Source organism: Mobula birostris, chromosome 4, assembly GCF_030028105.1.
Source record: "Mobula birostris isolate sMobBir1 chromosome 4, sMobBir1.hap1, whole genome shotgun sequence".
NCBI classification, from domain to species: domain Eukaryota; kingdom Metazoa; phylum Chordata; class Chondrichthyes; order Myliobatiformes; family Myliobatidae; genus Mobula; species Mobula birostris.
In genome coordinates this window covers 155,980,352-155,995,614 of record NC_092373.1, presented here as the reverse complement: position 1 = coordinate 155,995,614, position 15,263 = coordinate 155,980,352, and the positions used below count along the sequence as shown (strand labels likewise).

Genomic DNA, 15,263 nt, shown 5'->3' with positions numbered 1-15,263 from the left:
GCATTCCATCTAGGTAGCCTCCAACCTGATGGCATGAACATTGATTTCTCTAATTTCTGGTAATTACTCCACCCATCCATTTTATTTCCTCTACCCACTTCTGCTATGGACAGAGCTCACTCTAGCTACCCTCTCATCCTTTCTCTTCTCCTTCTCCACCCTTATGTCCTGCCCATCACCCCCCTATTGTTTCTCTCCACATTCCCTGTATTCTATGGCACCCTGTCCTCTCCTATTAGATTCTTTCTTCTTCAGCCGTTTACTTTTCCCTCCTATCACCTTCCAGTTTGTTGCATCCCCTCCCCACTCACCTAGTCTCACCTACAACTTGCCAGCTTGTACTTCCACCCCCCCACCATACATATTTTCATTCTGATGAAGTGCCTCAGACCAAAATGTTGACTGTTTATCCCCCTCCATAGATACTGTACTCCCTACCCTGCTGAGCTCCTCTAGTAGATTCTGTATGTTGCTCAAGCTTCCCAGAGATTCTGCAGTCTGTCTTGTGTCTATTATTGTTAATGTTTTCTCAGTGCACAGCAGATTCTGAGCTACAGCACCAATATTCAGGCAAGTTGCAGCATGCCTGTAGTTCATGGAACCTCACTGAAAGACAATGTCAAGTTCATTGCTGTATGTACAAGTGCAATAAAAAAACTTACTTACAGCAACATCACAGGCACAGAGCATCGTATGAGCAATATTCACAAGTAAAATATAAATTAAACATGAACACAATTTTTAGAAGAAAATGCACAATTAGAGGCAGAATGAAAGAAGTTCATTTTAATGTAAAGTGATCAAGATGGTCACAGTATTGCTTAACTCTAATGATTCAGGTTGTACTGATATGTTCAAGTACCAAATGCTTGCAGGGAAGGTGGGATTTCTGGCTTCTGCACCTCCTGCTCACTAGTAGCAGTGAGACACGGCCCAGATGGTAGGGATCTCCGATGATGGATGTCCTGTTCTTGACGCAGCTTCTCCTCTGGGTACTACTGATGGTGCGGAACGATGTGCCTGTGATACGTTGGGCAAAATCTTCTGCTGTATAACAGTGAACACGTTTGCTTCAAAACAGTTTTTCTTTTATACTCCACCTATTCATTCTAACCCTTCACTGGTATTCATCTGTTAATACTATCTATTTCAACTACTCCATTAGTTACTGAAAGCATTCTTATTTCTGTCTGCCAAGAAGTTCCACTTACATTCTCTGTCTAACCTGTTGGTAGTTGTCTTTTATTCTTGCTTCCTTGGTCTGGCATCCCCTAGAAGGAAAGCTATTTCTCATCTTTCATCTAAATGAACCCCGCTATAATTGGTCTCTGTCAAGTTCGCTCTTCTTGGTTGTGATAACATCTTAATAATTTCTTAGCACCTTTCTCCAATACTTCAGTTTTCTTTGTGTGATATTTCAAGTACAATCCAGTAAAGGTACAATTGATATTTAAACAAAACACCTCTGCCTTTGCATTAACTTTCAGTTATAATTACCCTTTTCTCTACAGCTTCACCAAATTGCATTGCTACATCTAATGATTTTTGTAACAGTAATCCCAAAGAATCATAATTCCCTATTCCTTTGATCCATTCAGTTTCAAACCTTTCACAGCATGCTTTATTGTTTCTATCAAAACAAAACATGAGTAATTTTGTGATATTGAATTGTGTATCATGTTTCCACTCACTGTAAGATTATTATGGTCTCTGGTATTCTACTGTTTTTCAGTATAAGCTACACAGCTTCAAATATTGGCATCTTAGCTTAAAAATTGATTCAATCTTTGTACTGTGAAATGCAGAACCAGAATTGCAGAAACCTAGCTGGTTTCGTCAGTTAGTTAGTTGGTAAAGATGAGTGTCTTGACTTACTGCATTGTTGGTAGTAACTCTTTGATAGAGCCTAGGAGGATGTGCTGGAAAGGAAGAATGTATCAAACCAGAAATGCTGCCATCAAATAAATGAAGAGGAGGTTTATTTTCAGTATTGTCTTTTATCATCTCAGACTTCCAACAACTGATGTGTTTTACAACTCACAATTTCATAATATTTTATCGCTCACTCTCGCTCTCTCTCACGCTCTCTCACTCATACTACTATTGTCCTCTTCCAACTTCTATTTCCTTCAATTTATATTCATGTGTAAATTACAGACATTTATTTCAGCTCTTCCGGACAATAAGCAAAGGTAATTGTGTCTCATGGACAACCCAATCTCCATCCGATCACAGATGTTCCCTCTATTGTCTGCATTCGCACTTTGCAAATTAAAAGACATGTGTTTTCTCACTTTCCCAGTTCTAGTGATAAGTCAACTTGAATTTTTCATTCTGGTTCTCTTTCTGCAGTCGCTGCCTGTGCTGCGGAGTATCTCCCAACATTTTTACTTTTATTGAATTGATTAGATCTATTTTAATGGTCACAAGTAAAATCTATAGGAATATTGAAACTCCAAGATAAAATAAATTTCAAACTATCTAAGCAAACAAGTCACAAAACACTTGAAGAACTCAAATGGTCAAGCAGCATCTGTGGAGGCAAATAGTTCAGGTTCAAAGTTCAAAGTACATTTTTATCGAAGTAATACACAACCTTGAGGTATGGCTCCTCACTGGCAGCCACAGAAGCAATAGAACCCATTAAAAAAAAAAGGACTGTCAAACACCCAATGCGCAAAAAGAACATATCGTACAAATAATAAAATATAAGCAAATAATATTCAAAACTACAGTTCACAGCCACAAAGCCAATCAAAATGGCAGCTGGTCCGTGAGACTGTTAGGTGCAGCCTCAGTTCAGCACAGAGACCAGTAAATCTCGCTGAGCTGTAAGCTGAACACCGGCCCATCCCTCACCTCTGGCCTGACACTCTGACCTTTTCAATCTGGTCTGGCACTGGCCAAATATTGGGTCATCCCTTGCTGTTCTTGGACCTGGGCCCTGCCAGTTCAACACGCTCTTGAACCTGGGCTCCACCACCTCCATTTGGTCCCTACCCAAACTTTTCCAATCTGGCCCCGTACTTAAATCGGTCAAACATCGACTTGTTTCTCGGCGGTGCATCAGGACTGAGAGGGAAGAGGAAAGGTTCTTGAACTACTTAGAATGTCTTTAACCAGCCCTGTAGTAGGATGACTCTGAAATAATGAAGCTATTGGCAATTCATAACAATCACTCTATAATATATTTTTCAACATATCCAACATTTGTAAGGAAAACTTCAGTATGCAGAGCTTTGGGAATACTAAAATAAAATTACCTGATGCTCTCTAGCGAGTTACTACAGGTTTTGCTTTAAATTATTCATAGATTTCATCCAAAAATAGTAACTAAACAAATTTTAAACTCACCTCTTATAGCCAAATCCAATGCTTTCCAACCCATTCAAGATGCCTCAGAGAAACCTAGCAGAAAAGCACTACCAAAACCATTAGCATTAAATCCTTCACACCCTGATAGGTATATAGAAACTTTAAAGCAAGAGCAAGATCTGCTGGAGGATCTCAATGGGCTCAGCAGCATCTGTGGGAGCAAAGTAATTGTCCTCGCTTCAGATCAAAACCTTGCATCAGGATTTAATAGAGAGATAAGATGGCCAGTATAATGAGAATGCGAATGGTTAGAAAGGTGTCTGAAGTGATTGGTGGACTGAGGAGACAGCAACGTGGTTGCATAGAATAAAATTGACAAAACCATGTTTTTTTTCTCCCTTCCGATACTCCAAGGCAGGATACTTGATTGAAATATTGTAACACAAAAATAACTCATTTGTTGGACACACAATTCACTAACCTTCCTGATCTGGACACTACTATTTTCTTTTTCCTCTACCAACTATCTCTTCTCTTTGCTATATGTTCTACATTATTATTTCATCTGCCACACTAAGCAGTAATGGTTGCATTTTAACTTCAGTTTCCAAGCACCATTAAGCAGAAAAATTTCTTTCACGGATTTTTATCAAGAGTACCAGCTGCATTTGCAGCTTCAATTTAAAACTCAGGTTCAAAGGGCATTAAACTCAATTACTCTTTCGTAATGAATCACTTTTAAAAGTCAAACCATTGTTGACATTCAGTCTCCCATTGCCACATTTTCTCTTTTCTAACAGAAAAGAAGGTTGAATTGCGATCCAACCTTTGAACTAGAAGAAATGATACTGGAGTCTAAACCTCTTCACAAGAAAAAGAAAAGACTGGCTAAGAATAAATCTAAGGATCTCAGTAAAGAATCTTCCCCACTGGTAAGATGTCTTAATCTAATTTGATCAAGTTTGAGACAACCTATTCCAAATGATCAGTGTATCATAAAATGCCAGAGTAGATCTTTGGATGCAATTTTCAGCAAGTTTTGTGATCCCAATAAAACAAAACTGTAAATTATGGAATAACTCTTCTCTCTGTTGTTTTTCTGGGCAATCCCTTATCAATCAGAAAAAGCACACAGCTCAACATTGTAGAACCCAATGTTATTCTGCCTCAAATTCTATCTTGACACTGAACTTAATGCAATAGCACATCTGGGAATTCCAAAAATTTCTGGGATGCATGTGGTGTTTTAAAGGGTTATAATTTGTAGATTTTATAATAATTATACAAATTTAAATACTGTTTTCTTTTCCATTTCATTAAAGTTGACACATTCAGTAATTAACTTTCAAATTTCAGCGACAAATTTGCAGCTGATTTGTTTGTCTCTCTGGTTTTAACACTTTTCTCACAATTACACTCTTTTGATTTTTTCCTTGAACATTCATATGGTGTTGAAGAATGGACATCTTCAACAGTGCCTGGAAACAGTCCACAATGATTTCATCATATTCAACAGGGAGAAGTAAGTGCATCGATTACTTAAGCAAGCTTATAACAGAAATGGTTGGTTCTGTTACAAACAAATAGTGAATTGTCTAAAGCAGTTGAATTTACTATTGACTCTGGAATGTTGCAAATGCTCAGACAGAAGTTGAGGTACTGTTCCTCAAGCTTACATTGATCCCTGTTGGAAGAGTGTAAGAGCCCACAGGCATTTATGTCAGACAATGAGTGGGACTGAAGTGTCAGGCAATTGGGAGCTCTGTTTGTCTTTTCTTCCCTCAAAGTCAAAGCCAAAATAAATCTATTAACAAAGTATGTATATGTCACCATATACTACCTTGAGATTAATTTTTAGGATTTTCAGGAAATTAAAGAAATATAATAGAATTTATGAAAAACTGAACATGAACACAAATGACAAATGATTAATGTGCAAAAGAAGTCAAATAGTGGAAATTAAAATCTAAATAAATAAGCAGATAATTAATACTGACAATATGAATTTGTAGAGTTGTTCGAAGTGAGTCTGTAGGTTGTGGAATCAATTCAGAATTATGATGAATGAAGTTATCCATGAAGGTTGTACGATTAACCAGGTTTCTCCAGTGTGGTGGAGACCATATTATGAGCACTGAATGCAGTAACTAAATTGGAATAAGTGCAGGCTATTCTCGGCTTCACTAGAAAGAACTACTTGGATCCCTACATTGTGGGACAGCATGAGGGGGAAAAATATTGCATGTCCTGAAGTAGATGGGAAAAAGCCATCAGAAGGACAGTGATTGGAGGAGATGAAAGATGAACCAGGGAGTCATAAAAGGGAATTCTTGTATTTGAATAGTGAAATGAAAGCAGAGATTGAGAAGGATGATTCACTCAATGAAAGGGCTGGTGGTACTGGAACATGAGGACCAGCATAATCCTATCTTGCTCTGACTGAAATGAGATGGATTGAAAGCAGAGATGCTGGAAAGAAATGAAACATGGCCACATCACCTATTGTAGAGAAGAAGCCACAGTTAAGGATAAGAGAAATCTCATAATTGGAACAGATACAACAGAGACAGTGGAAATAAAAGAATACAGTGGAGTTCTTAGATGAAGAGGAATGGAAGAAAGTGTTACAGGAGTATGTAGTTTGTAATGCAAGTTTGCCACTAACCTATCCCCTGAGTCAGAAACTAAGAAATCCAGAAAGAAAAGGGGATAGTCACAGATGAACCAGTTGAGTGTAGGGCAGAAAGTGGCAACAAAAGTAATGACAGTTTTGAGTTCTTAATGAGTATATTTCCATCATTTTCTGTTTTTATTTCACATCAGAGGCATCTGCAGTTCTTTTAATTATCATAATCAAATTCTCTGATGTGCAATATAGAGACTGCATGTTGGGGAATAATTTTCACATGTCTCTGGCAGAGAAGATGACGCGCCCATTAGAAATATATTTGCAATTCTAAAGTGAAGTAAAGCAAAGTACCGGAAATACTCTGCAAATGTTACAATAGGCATGGTAGACTTCAACATGTAGGGAAAATCGGGTTGGCTCTGGATTCCAGGAAGAAGAATTTCTAGAGTGCCTACGAGATAGCTTTTTAGTACAGCTCATGGTTGTGTCTACTAGGGGATCAGTTATTCTGGATTGGGTGTACCAATGAACCAGAATTGATTAGAGAGCTAAAAGTAAAATAACCCTTAGAGGAAAGTGATTATAATATGATCAAATTCACCCAGGAATTTGAGAAGGAGAAGCTACGGTCAGATTATCAGTATTATAGTGGAGTAAAGGGAACTACAGAGGCATGAGAGAGGAGCTGACCAGAATTGATTGGAAAAGAACACCGGCAGGGATGACGGCACAGCAGCAATGGCTGGAATTTCTGGAAGCAATTCAGAAGGCACAGGATATATACTGTACATCCCAAAGAGGAAGAAGTGTTCTAAAAGAAAGTTGTCACAACCATGGCTAACAAGAAATGTCAAAGCCAACATAAAAGCCAGAGAGAGGGTATATATTAGAGCAAAAATTAGTGGGAAGTTAGAGGATTGAGAAGCTTTTAAAAACCAACAGAAGGCAACTAAAAAAGTCATAAAGGAAGTAAAGCTGGAATACAAAGGTGAGCTAGGCAATAATACTAAAGAGGATACCAAAAGTTTCTTCAGATCCATAAAGTGTAAAAAAAGAGGCGAGAGTGGATATTGGACCACTGGAAAATGGCACTAGAGAGGTTTAATGAGGGACAACGAAATGGCAGACAAACTGAATAAGTATCTTGCATCAATCTTCATGGTGGACGACACTAGCAGTATGGTAGAAGTTCCAGGTGTCAGGGGTCATGTGTGGAGTTACAATAAATAGTGAGAAGGTTCTTGGGAAACTGAAAGGTCTGAAGGTAGATAAGTCACCTGGACCAGATGGTGTACACCCCAGAGTTCTGAAAGAGGTGGCTGGAGAAATTGTCGAGGCATGAGAATGATCTTAAAAGAATCACTAGAACGGGCAAAAAACAGGCATGTGGAATACAGTGTCAGGAAGTGTATGGTCATGCACTTCGGTATATAAAAAAAAGTGATTATTTTCTAAATGGAGAGAAAATACAAAAACTGAGGTGCAATGTGACTTAGGAGCCCTTGTGCAGGTCAATTTGCAGGTTGAGTCTGTGGTGAGGAAGGCAACCGCAATGTTAGCATTCATTTTAAGAGGACTAAACTATAAAAGCAAGGATGTAACATTGAGACTTTAAGGATATTCTAAGACTGGAGAGGCTTCGAAGAGCATTCAGGAAAATGATTTCAGGATTGGAAGGCTTGTCATATGAAGAATGTTTGATGACACTGAGCCTGTATTCACTGGAATTCAGAATGAGGGATGACCTCATTGAAACAAATGGTGAAACGTCTTGACAGAGTAGATGTGGAGAGCAATACACACAAAATGCTGGAGGAACTCAGCCAACCAGGCAGCATTGATGGAAAAAAACAGTCAACGGTTCGGCAGGACTGGAGAATAAAAAAGCAGTAGATTTGGAAGGTGGCAGGAGGGGAGAGAGAACCACCCAACGATAGGTGAAACTTGGAGAGGGAGGGATGAAGCAAAGAGCTAGGAAGTTGATTGGTGAAAGAAACAGAAGGCCATGGAAGAAAGGGAAAAAGGTGGGGGGGGGGAGGAGCACCAGAGGGAGGTGATGGGCAGGTGGGAAAATAATAGGAGAGAGAGGAAAGGGGATGGGAAATGGTGACGGAGGCATTACTGGAAGTTTGAGAAATCAATATTCATGCCATCAGGTTGGAGGCTACCCAAATGGAATATAAGGTGTGGTTTCTTGGGATTATCACGACAAGTGGAATTAAAATGGGTGGCCACTGGGAGATCCCTCTTGTTCTGGTGGATGGAAAGTAGATGCTCGGTGAAGAGGTCTCCCAATCTACGTTGGATCTCACTGATACACAAGAGGCTACACCGGGAGCACCAAACACAGTATATGACTACAACAGACTCACAGGTGAAGTGTTGCCTCACCTGGAAGGACTATTTGGTGCCCTGAATGGCAGTGAGGGAGGAGGTGCAGGGCCAGGTGTAGCACATGTTTAGCTTGCAAGGATAAGTGCCAGGAGGGCGATCAGTGGGGAGGGATGAATGGACAAGGGAGTCGCGTAGGGAGTGATCCCTGTAGAAAGCAGAAAGTTGGGGGAGGGAAAGATGTGTTTGGTAGTGGGATTCAGTTGGAGTTGGCGGAAGTTTCGGAGAATTATGTGCTGGACACGGAGGCAGGTAGAGTGGCAGGTGACGACAAGAGGAAGCGTAGGTGAGGACAACAGTAAGTCTATCACTGGTAGGGTGGTCGGAGGATGGGGTAAGAGCAGACATGTGTTTCACCTATCACCTTGTATTTCTCTCTCCGCTTTCCCCTCTTTTCAAATCTACTCCTCAGCTTTTTTCCTCCAGTCCTGCCAAAGGTTTTCAGCTCGAAACATTGACTATTTTTTCTCATAGATGCTGCCTGGCCTGCTGACTACCTCCAGCATTTTGTGCGTGTTGCTCAGAGTTCCAGCATCTGCAAATTTTCTCTTGTTTGTGGATGTGGAGAGGATGTTTCCTATGGTAGGAGAGTCTAAGACCAGAGGACACAGCCTCAGAATAGAGGGGAGTCCTCTTAGAATGGAGATGAGGAGGGAATTCTTTAGCCAGAGAGTAGCGAATCTGTGGAATTCAGTTGCTACAGGCAGCTGTGGAGACCAGTCAGTATGTATATTTAAGGGGGAGGTTGATAGATTCTTGATTGGTCAGGGCCTGAAGGGATACAGGAAGAAGACAGGAGATTGGGGCTGAGAGGAAAATTGGATCAGCTATGATGAAATGGCGGAGCAGACTCGATGGGTCAAATGGCTGAATTCTACTCCTATATCTTATGGTCATAAGGTCTTAAATCCATAGCAAGCAATCTTGAGGGTGATAATAAAACTTAGAATCTGCACTTCTCAAACAGTCACTGTTGTTTACCTAGCTAACCTAATATAAACCATTAAAAACTAATATTAGAAACTCATCAATGAAGAAACATTTTATGGTATCATCATACCTAATGCCTTGGAAGTTTTAATTCTCTATTCTCATGGCATTCAATTCTTTGTTAAGCTATTTGATGATATTTGCATACTTTGTTAAAATTTTACTTTATAATATTGAAGCTGGATGTGTTACATGTAAATTATTGTTGCTGCCTGTCCTTTGATTACTCTTTTTGTGTAAATCAAAGCTGCAGTTAATTGAATGGTGGTCATCTTTCTTTCTAAACTTCAAGGCAGAATTGACCTTACCTACTGAGAAATTTAATCTAATTTTTTTTAAAGATTTAATGATAGGAGATAGTACCTGAACAGGACTATAATTTCCTATCAGCTACTATAAAATTAGTATGGTATTAGCATTAATATCAATATTAGATATGGCTGAAGCATCAGTCCAAGCATTGTGTCGAGAATCCATCTTAACAACACAGAAGCCAGTTTTCAGCCAAAATGATTCACAGCACACATTACAAAGAAATTGCCGAGACACTGTTAAATACAGCAAGCGCTACAATGCAGCTTCAGGACACAAAAAAACACTGAAAAATGCAGAAAATAACCCAAATACATCTTATTGACAAAAAGCAGGACAATCTAATCTAGATAATCACTACCCAATCAGCCTTCTCTCAATCACCAGCAAATTGATGGAAGCTGTCATCAGCCTTGTTATCAAGTGGCACTTTATTCACTAATAACCTGTAAATTGATACCACTTTGGGTTTTGCCGGGACCACTCAACTGCAGACCTCATCACATCCTTCGCCCAAACATGGTAAAGAGCTGAATCCCAGAGGTGAGGTGAGAATACCTTCACTTGACATACGGGCAGCATTTGACATTGTGGCATCAAGCAATGCTGGTGAAAATGAGGTTATTGGATATATCAGGGGAACATTTCAGTGATTATAGCCATACCTTGCGGAAGGAAAAATGTCAGTCATCCCAGCTGCAGGACATCACTGCAGGAGTGCCTTAGCAACATCACCAATGCCTTTCTTTCCATTACAAGTGACAATGTTCACTGATGATTGCACAGTATTCACTTCTATTCACAACTCCTCAGAAAAAGAAGCAATCTGTGACCACATGCAGCAAGACCTAGACAATATTCCTGCATGAATTGTGAAATAGTACATATGTATCACAAAGTGCCAGACATTTCTAATAAGAGAGGGTCTGACCACCTACACTAGACATTCAGTAGCATTGCTATCATTTAGACCATCAACCTTACACAGAGACGGCATTATTAACCAGAAACTCAATTAGATTGCAAGAACAGGTCATAGATTGAGTCACCTGTGGTGAGTGACTCACTTAGAAACATAGAAAACCTACAGCACAATACAGGAAATTACTAGTCTTACCCATAGCCCTCTATTTTTCCAAGCTCCATGTACCTATTCAAAAGCCTCTTAAAAGATCCTATCGTATTCGCCTCCACCACCGTTGCCGGCAGCCCATTCCACGCACTCACCACTCTGTGTATATAAAAAAAAAACTTACCCCTGACATCTCCTCTGTACTTACACCCCAGCACCTTAAACCTGTGTCCTCTTGTGGCAACCATTTCAGCCCTGAGAAAAAGACTCTGACTATCCCCATGATCAAGGCCTCTTATTATCTTAAACACCTCTATCAGGTCACTGCTCATCCTCCGTCGCTCCAAGGAGAAAAGGCTGAGTTCACTCAACCTGTTTTCATAAGGCATGCTCTCCAATCCAGGCAACATCCTTGTAAATCTCCTCTGCACCCTTTTTATGGTTTCCAATCCTTCCTGTAGTGAGGTGACCAGAACTGAGCACAGTACTCCAAGTGGGGTCTGACCAGGGTCCTATACAGCTGCAACATTACCGTTCAGCTCCTAAATTCAATTCCACGAATTGATGAAGGCCAATACACAATATGCCTTCTTAACCTATGGACTAGGACCCCAAGATCCCTCTGATCCTCCACACTGCCAAGAGTATTACCATTAATTGCTATATTCTGCCATCATGTTTGACCTACCAAAATGAACAACTTCCCACTTATGTGGTTTGAACTCCATCTGCCACTTCTCAGCCCAGTTCTGCATCCTATCAATGTCCTGCTGTAACCTCTGATAGCCCTCCACACTATCCACAACATCTCCAACTTTTGTGTCATCAGCAAACTTACTAACCCATACCTCCACTTCCTCATCCAGGTCATTTATAAAAATCACAAAGAGTAAGAGTCCCGGAACAGATCCCTGAGGCACACCACTGGTCACAGACCTCCATGCAGAATATGACCCGTCTAAAACCACTCTGTGCCTTCTGTGGGCAAGCCAGTTCTGGATCCGCAAAGCAATGTCCCCTTGGATCCCATGCCTCTTTACTTTTTCAATAAGCCTTGTGTGGGGTACCTCATCAAATGCCTTGCTGAAATCCATATACACTACATCTACTGCTCTTCCTTCATCAATGTTTTTAGTCACATCCTCAAAAGATTCAATCAGGCTCATAAGGCACGACCTGCCCTTAACAAAGCCATGCTGACTATTCCTAATCATATTATGCCTCTCCAAATGTTCATAAATCCTGCCTCCCAGGATCTTCTCCATCAACTTACCAACCACTGAAGTAAGATTCACTGGCCTATAATTTCCTGGGCTATCTCTACTCCCTTTCTTGAATAAAGGAACAACATCCGCAACCCTCCAATCCTCCGGAACCTCTCCTGTCCCCATTGATGATGCAAAGATCATCGCCAGACACTCAGCAATCTTCTCCCTCGCCTCCCACAGTAGCCTGGGGTACATCTTGTCCGGTCCTGGTGACTTATCCAGCTTGATGCTTTCCAAAAGCTCCAGCACATCCTATTCCTTAATATCTACATGCTCAGGCTTTTCAGTCAGCTGCAAGTCATCACTACAATCACCAAGATCCTTTTCCATAGTGAATACTGAAGTAAAGTATTCATTAAGTACCTCTGCTATTTCCTCCAGTTCCATACACACTTTCCCACTGTCACACTTGATAGGTACTATTCTTTCACGTCTTATCCTCTTGCTCTTCACATACTTGTAGAATGCTTTGGGGTTTTCTTTAATCCTGCCTGCCAAGGCCTTCTCATGGCCCCTTCTGGCTCTCCTAATTCCCTTCTTAAGCTCCTTCCTGTTAGCCTTATAATCTTCTAATCTCTAACATTACCTAGCTCTCTGAACCTCTTGTAAACTTTTCTTTTATTCTTGACTAATTTATTACAGCCTTTCTACACCACAGTTCCTGTACCCTACCATAACTTCCGTCTCATTGGAACGTACCTTTGCAGAACTCCACACAAATATCCCTTGAACATTTGCCACGTTTCTTCTGTACTTTTCCCTGAGATCATCTGTTCCCAATTTAAGCTTCCAAGTTCTTGCCTCATAGCCTCATAATTCCCCTTACTCCAATTAAACGCTTTTCTAACTTGCCTGTTCCTATCTCTCTCCAATGCTATGTTAAAGGAGATAGAATTGTGATCACCATCTCCAAAATGCTCTCCCACTGAGAGATCTGACACCCGATCAGGTTCATTTCCTAATATAAAATCAAGTACAGTCTCTTCTCTTGTAGGCTTATCTCCATTTTGTGTCAAGAAGCCTTCCTGAACACACCTAACAAACTCCACCCCATCTAAACCCCTTGCTCTCGGGAGGTGCCAGTCAACATTATTGAAATTAAAATCTCCCATCATGACAACTCTGTTATTATTACACCTTTCCAGGATCTGTTTCCCTATCTGCTCCTCGATATCCCTGTTACTATTGGATGGCCTATGAAAAACACCCAGTAAAGTTATTGACCCCTTCCTCTTCCTAACCTCCACCCACAGAGACTCCATAGACAATCCCTCCATGGCGTTCACCTTTTCTGCAGCCGTGACACTATCTCTGGTCAACAGTGCCACGTCCCCACCTCTTTTGCCTCCCTCCCTGTCCTTTCTGAAATATCTAAAACCCGGCACTTGAAGTAACCATTCCTGCCCCTGCACCATCCAAGTCTCTGTAATGGCCACAACATCATAGCTCCAAGTGCTGATCCACGCTCTAAGCTCTTCCACTTTATTCATAAAACTCCTCGCATTAAAATAGATACATCTCAAACCATCGGTCTGAGTGCATCCTTTCTCTATCACCTGCCTATCCTCCCTTTTGCACTGTCTCTAAGCTTTCTCTATTTGTGAGCCAAACCGCCTCTTCCCCAGTCTCTTCAGTTTGGTTCCCGCCTCCCAGCAATTCTAGTTTAAACTCTCCCCAGTAGCCTTAGCAAACCTCCCTGCCAGGATATTTGTCCCCCTGGGATTCAAGTGCAACCTGTCCTTTTAATACAGGTCACACCTGCCCCAAAAGAGATCCCAATGATCCAGAAATCTGTTCCCTGCCCCCTGCTCCAATCCCTCAGCCACACATTTATCCTCTACCTCATTTTATTCCTATACTCACAGGCGGTAATCCCAAGATTACTACCTTTGCGGTCCTGCTTCTCAACTTCCTTCCTACCTCCCTGTACTCTTTTTTCAGGATCTCTTCCCTTTTCCTACCTACGTCATTGATACCAATATGTACCACAACCTCTGGCTGTTCTCCCTCCCACTGCAGGTTATCTTGGACGCAATCAGAAACATCCCGGACCCTGGCACCTGGGAGGCAAACTACCATCCCAGTTTCTTTCCTGTGTTCTCAAAATCGCCTGTGTGACCACCTATCTATAGAGTCCCCTATCATTACTGCCTTTCTCTTCCTTTCTCTACCCTTCTGAGCTACAGGGCCGGACTCTGTGTCAGAGGCACGGGCACTGTTGCTTCCCCCAGGTAGGATGTTCCCCCCAACAGTACTCAAACAGGAGTACTTATTGTCAAGGGGTACAGCCACAGGTTACTCTCTAGTACCTGACTCTTCCCCTTCCCTCTCCTGACTGTTACCCACTTGTCTGTCTCCTGTAGCTCCGGTGTGACCACCTGCCTATAACTCCTTTCTATCACCTCCTTGCTCTCCCTGACCAGGCGAAGGTCATCGAGCTGCATCTCCAGTTCTCTAACGCGGTCCCCTAGGAGCTACAGCTCAACACACCGAGTGCAGATATGGCTGTCCGGGAGGCTGGGAGACTCCAGGACTTCCCACATCTGACACCAAGCACATAAAACCGGCCTCACACACATACTTCCTTTCCCCAATTAACACAGGTAAACCTACCTCACCTCATTACCAACTAAGCCCATTGAGCCAAAGTCCTCTCACTCTGCTACCCTCACTTGGCTGCCCGTTCCGAACGCTGCCCACTGGATATGGCGGTCTTCTTTTTAAACTTGTCCCGCTCTACTGGCTGACGTCACGTGCCTGTGCAGTCTTGCCTCTCTTTACCCCGAGTAGTAAAATGCCTTTGCACCGGAAATCCTTAGCCATTCCACTCACAGTCTTCTTGCTCCGAATCTAAAACTGCTGAAGGTTCCTTGCCTTTTTAAACTTTTCCCGCTCTACTGGCTGACTTCATTACATTACAGTGCATTTCCATTATCAATGATGCACAAACTGTTGTTGGTTTGGAATACTCACCACCTGCCTGGATACGTACACCCCAAACAACACTCAAAACACTCAGCACCATCTTGAATGGAACAGTTGGCATGCCTAACCCCTCATCCACCACTGTAAGCGTCCTGCACCATCAATACAGAAAGGCTGGCAAATATGTCATCTTCACAACTAACCAACTCATCTAGGCCACAACGAGAGCAATTCCCAAGCTTGTGACCTGTACTGAGAAGAATAATAAAGAACATTTTGGAAAAAAGTAGGAAACCTGAAAATAATGTGACAAAAAATGACAGCTTTACAATTATCAGTGCATTTAGGTTTTGGGAAGTTA

General features: G+C 41.5%; 1 protein-coding gene across 3 annotated transcripts in view; it reads left to right on the top strand.

Moving 5' to 3' along the window:
• LOC140196049 (serine/threonine-protein kinase 32B-like) overlaps positions 1–15,263 on the top strand; it is a 325,870-nt gene that overhangs the window by 309,190 nt on the left and 1,417 nt on the right. For all 3 annotated transcript variants that reach the window (XM_072254755.1, XM_072254756.1, XM_072254757.1), the window contains 2 exons: positions 4,116–4,247; positions 4,773–4,837. In XM_072254755.1, the coding sequence (XP_072110856.1) occupies positions 4,116–4,247; positions 4,773–4,837 (197 nt within the window). The remainder of the gene's footprint in view (positions 1–4,115; positions 4,248–4,772; positions 4,838–15,263) is intronic.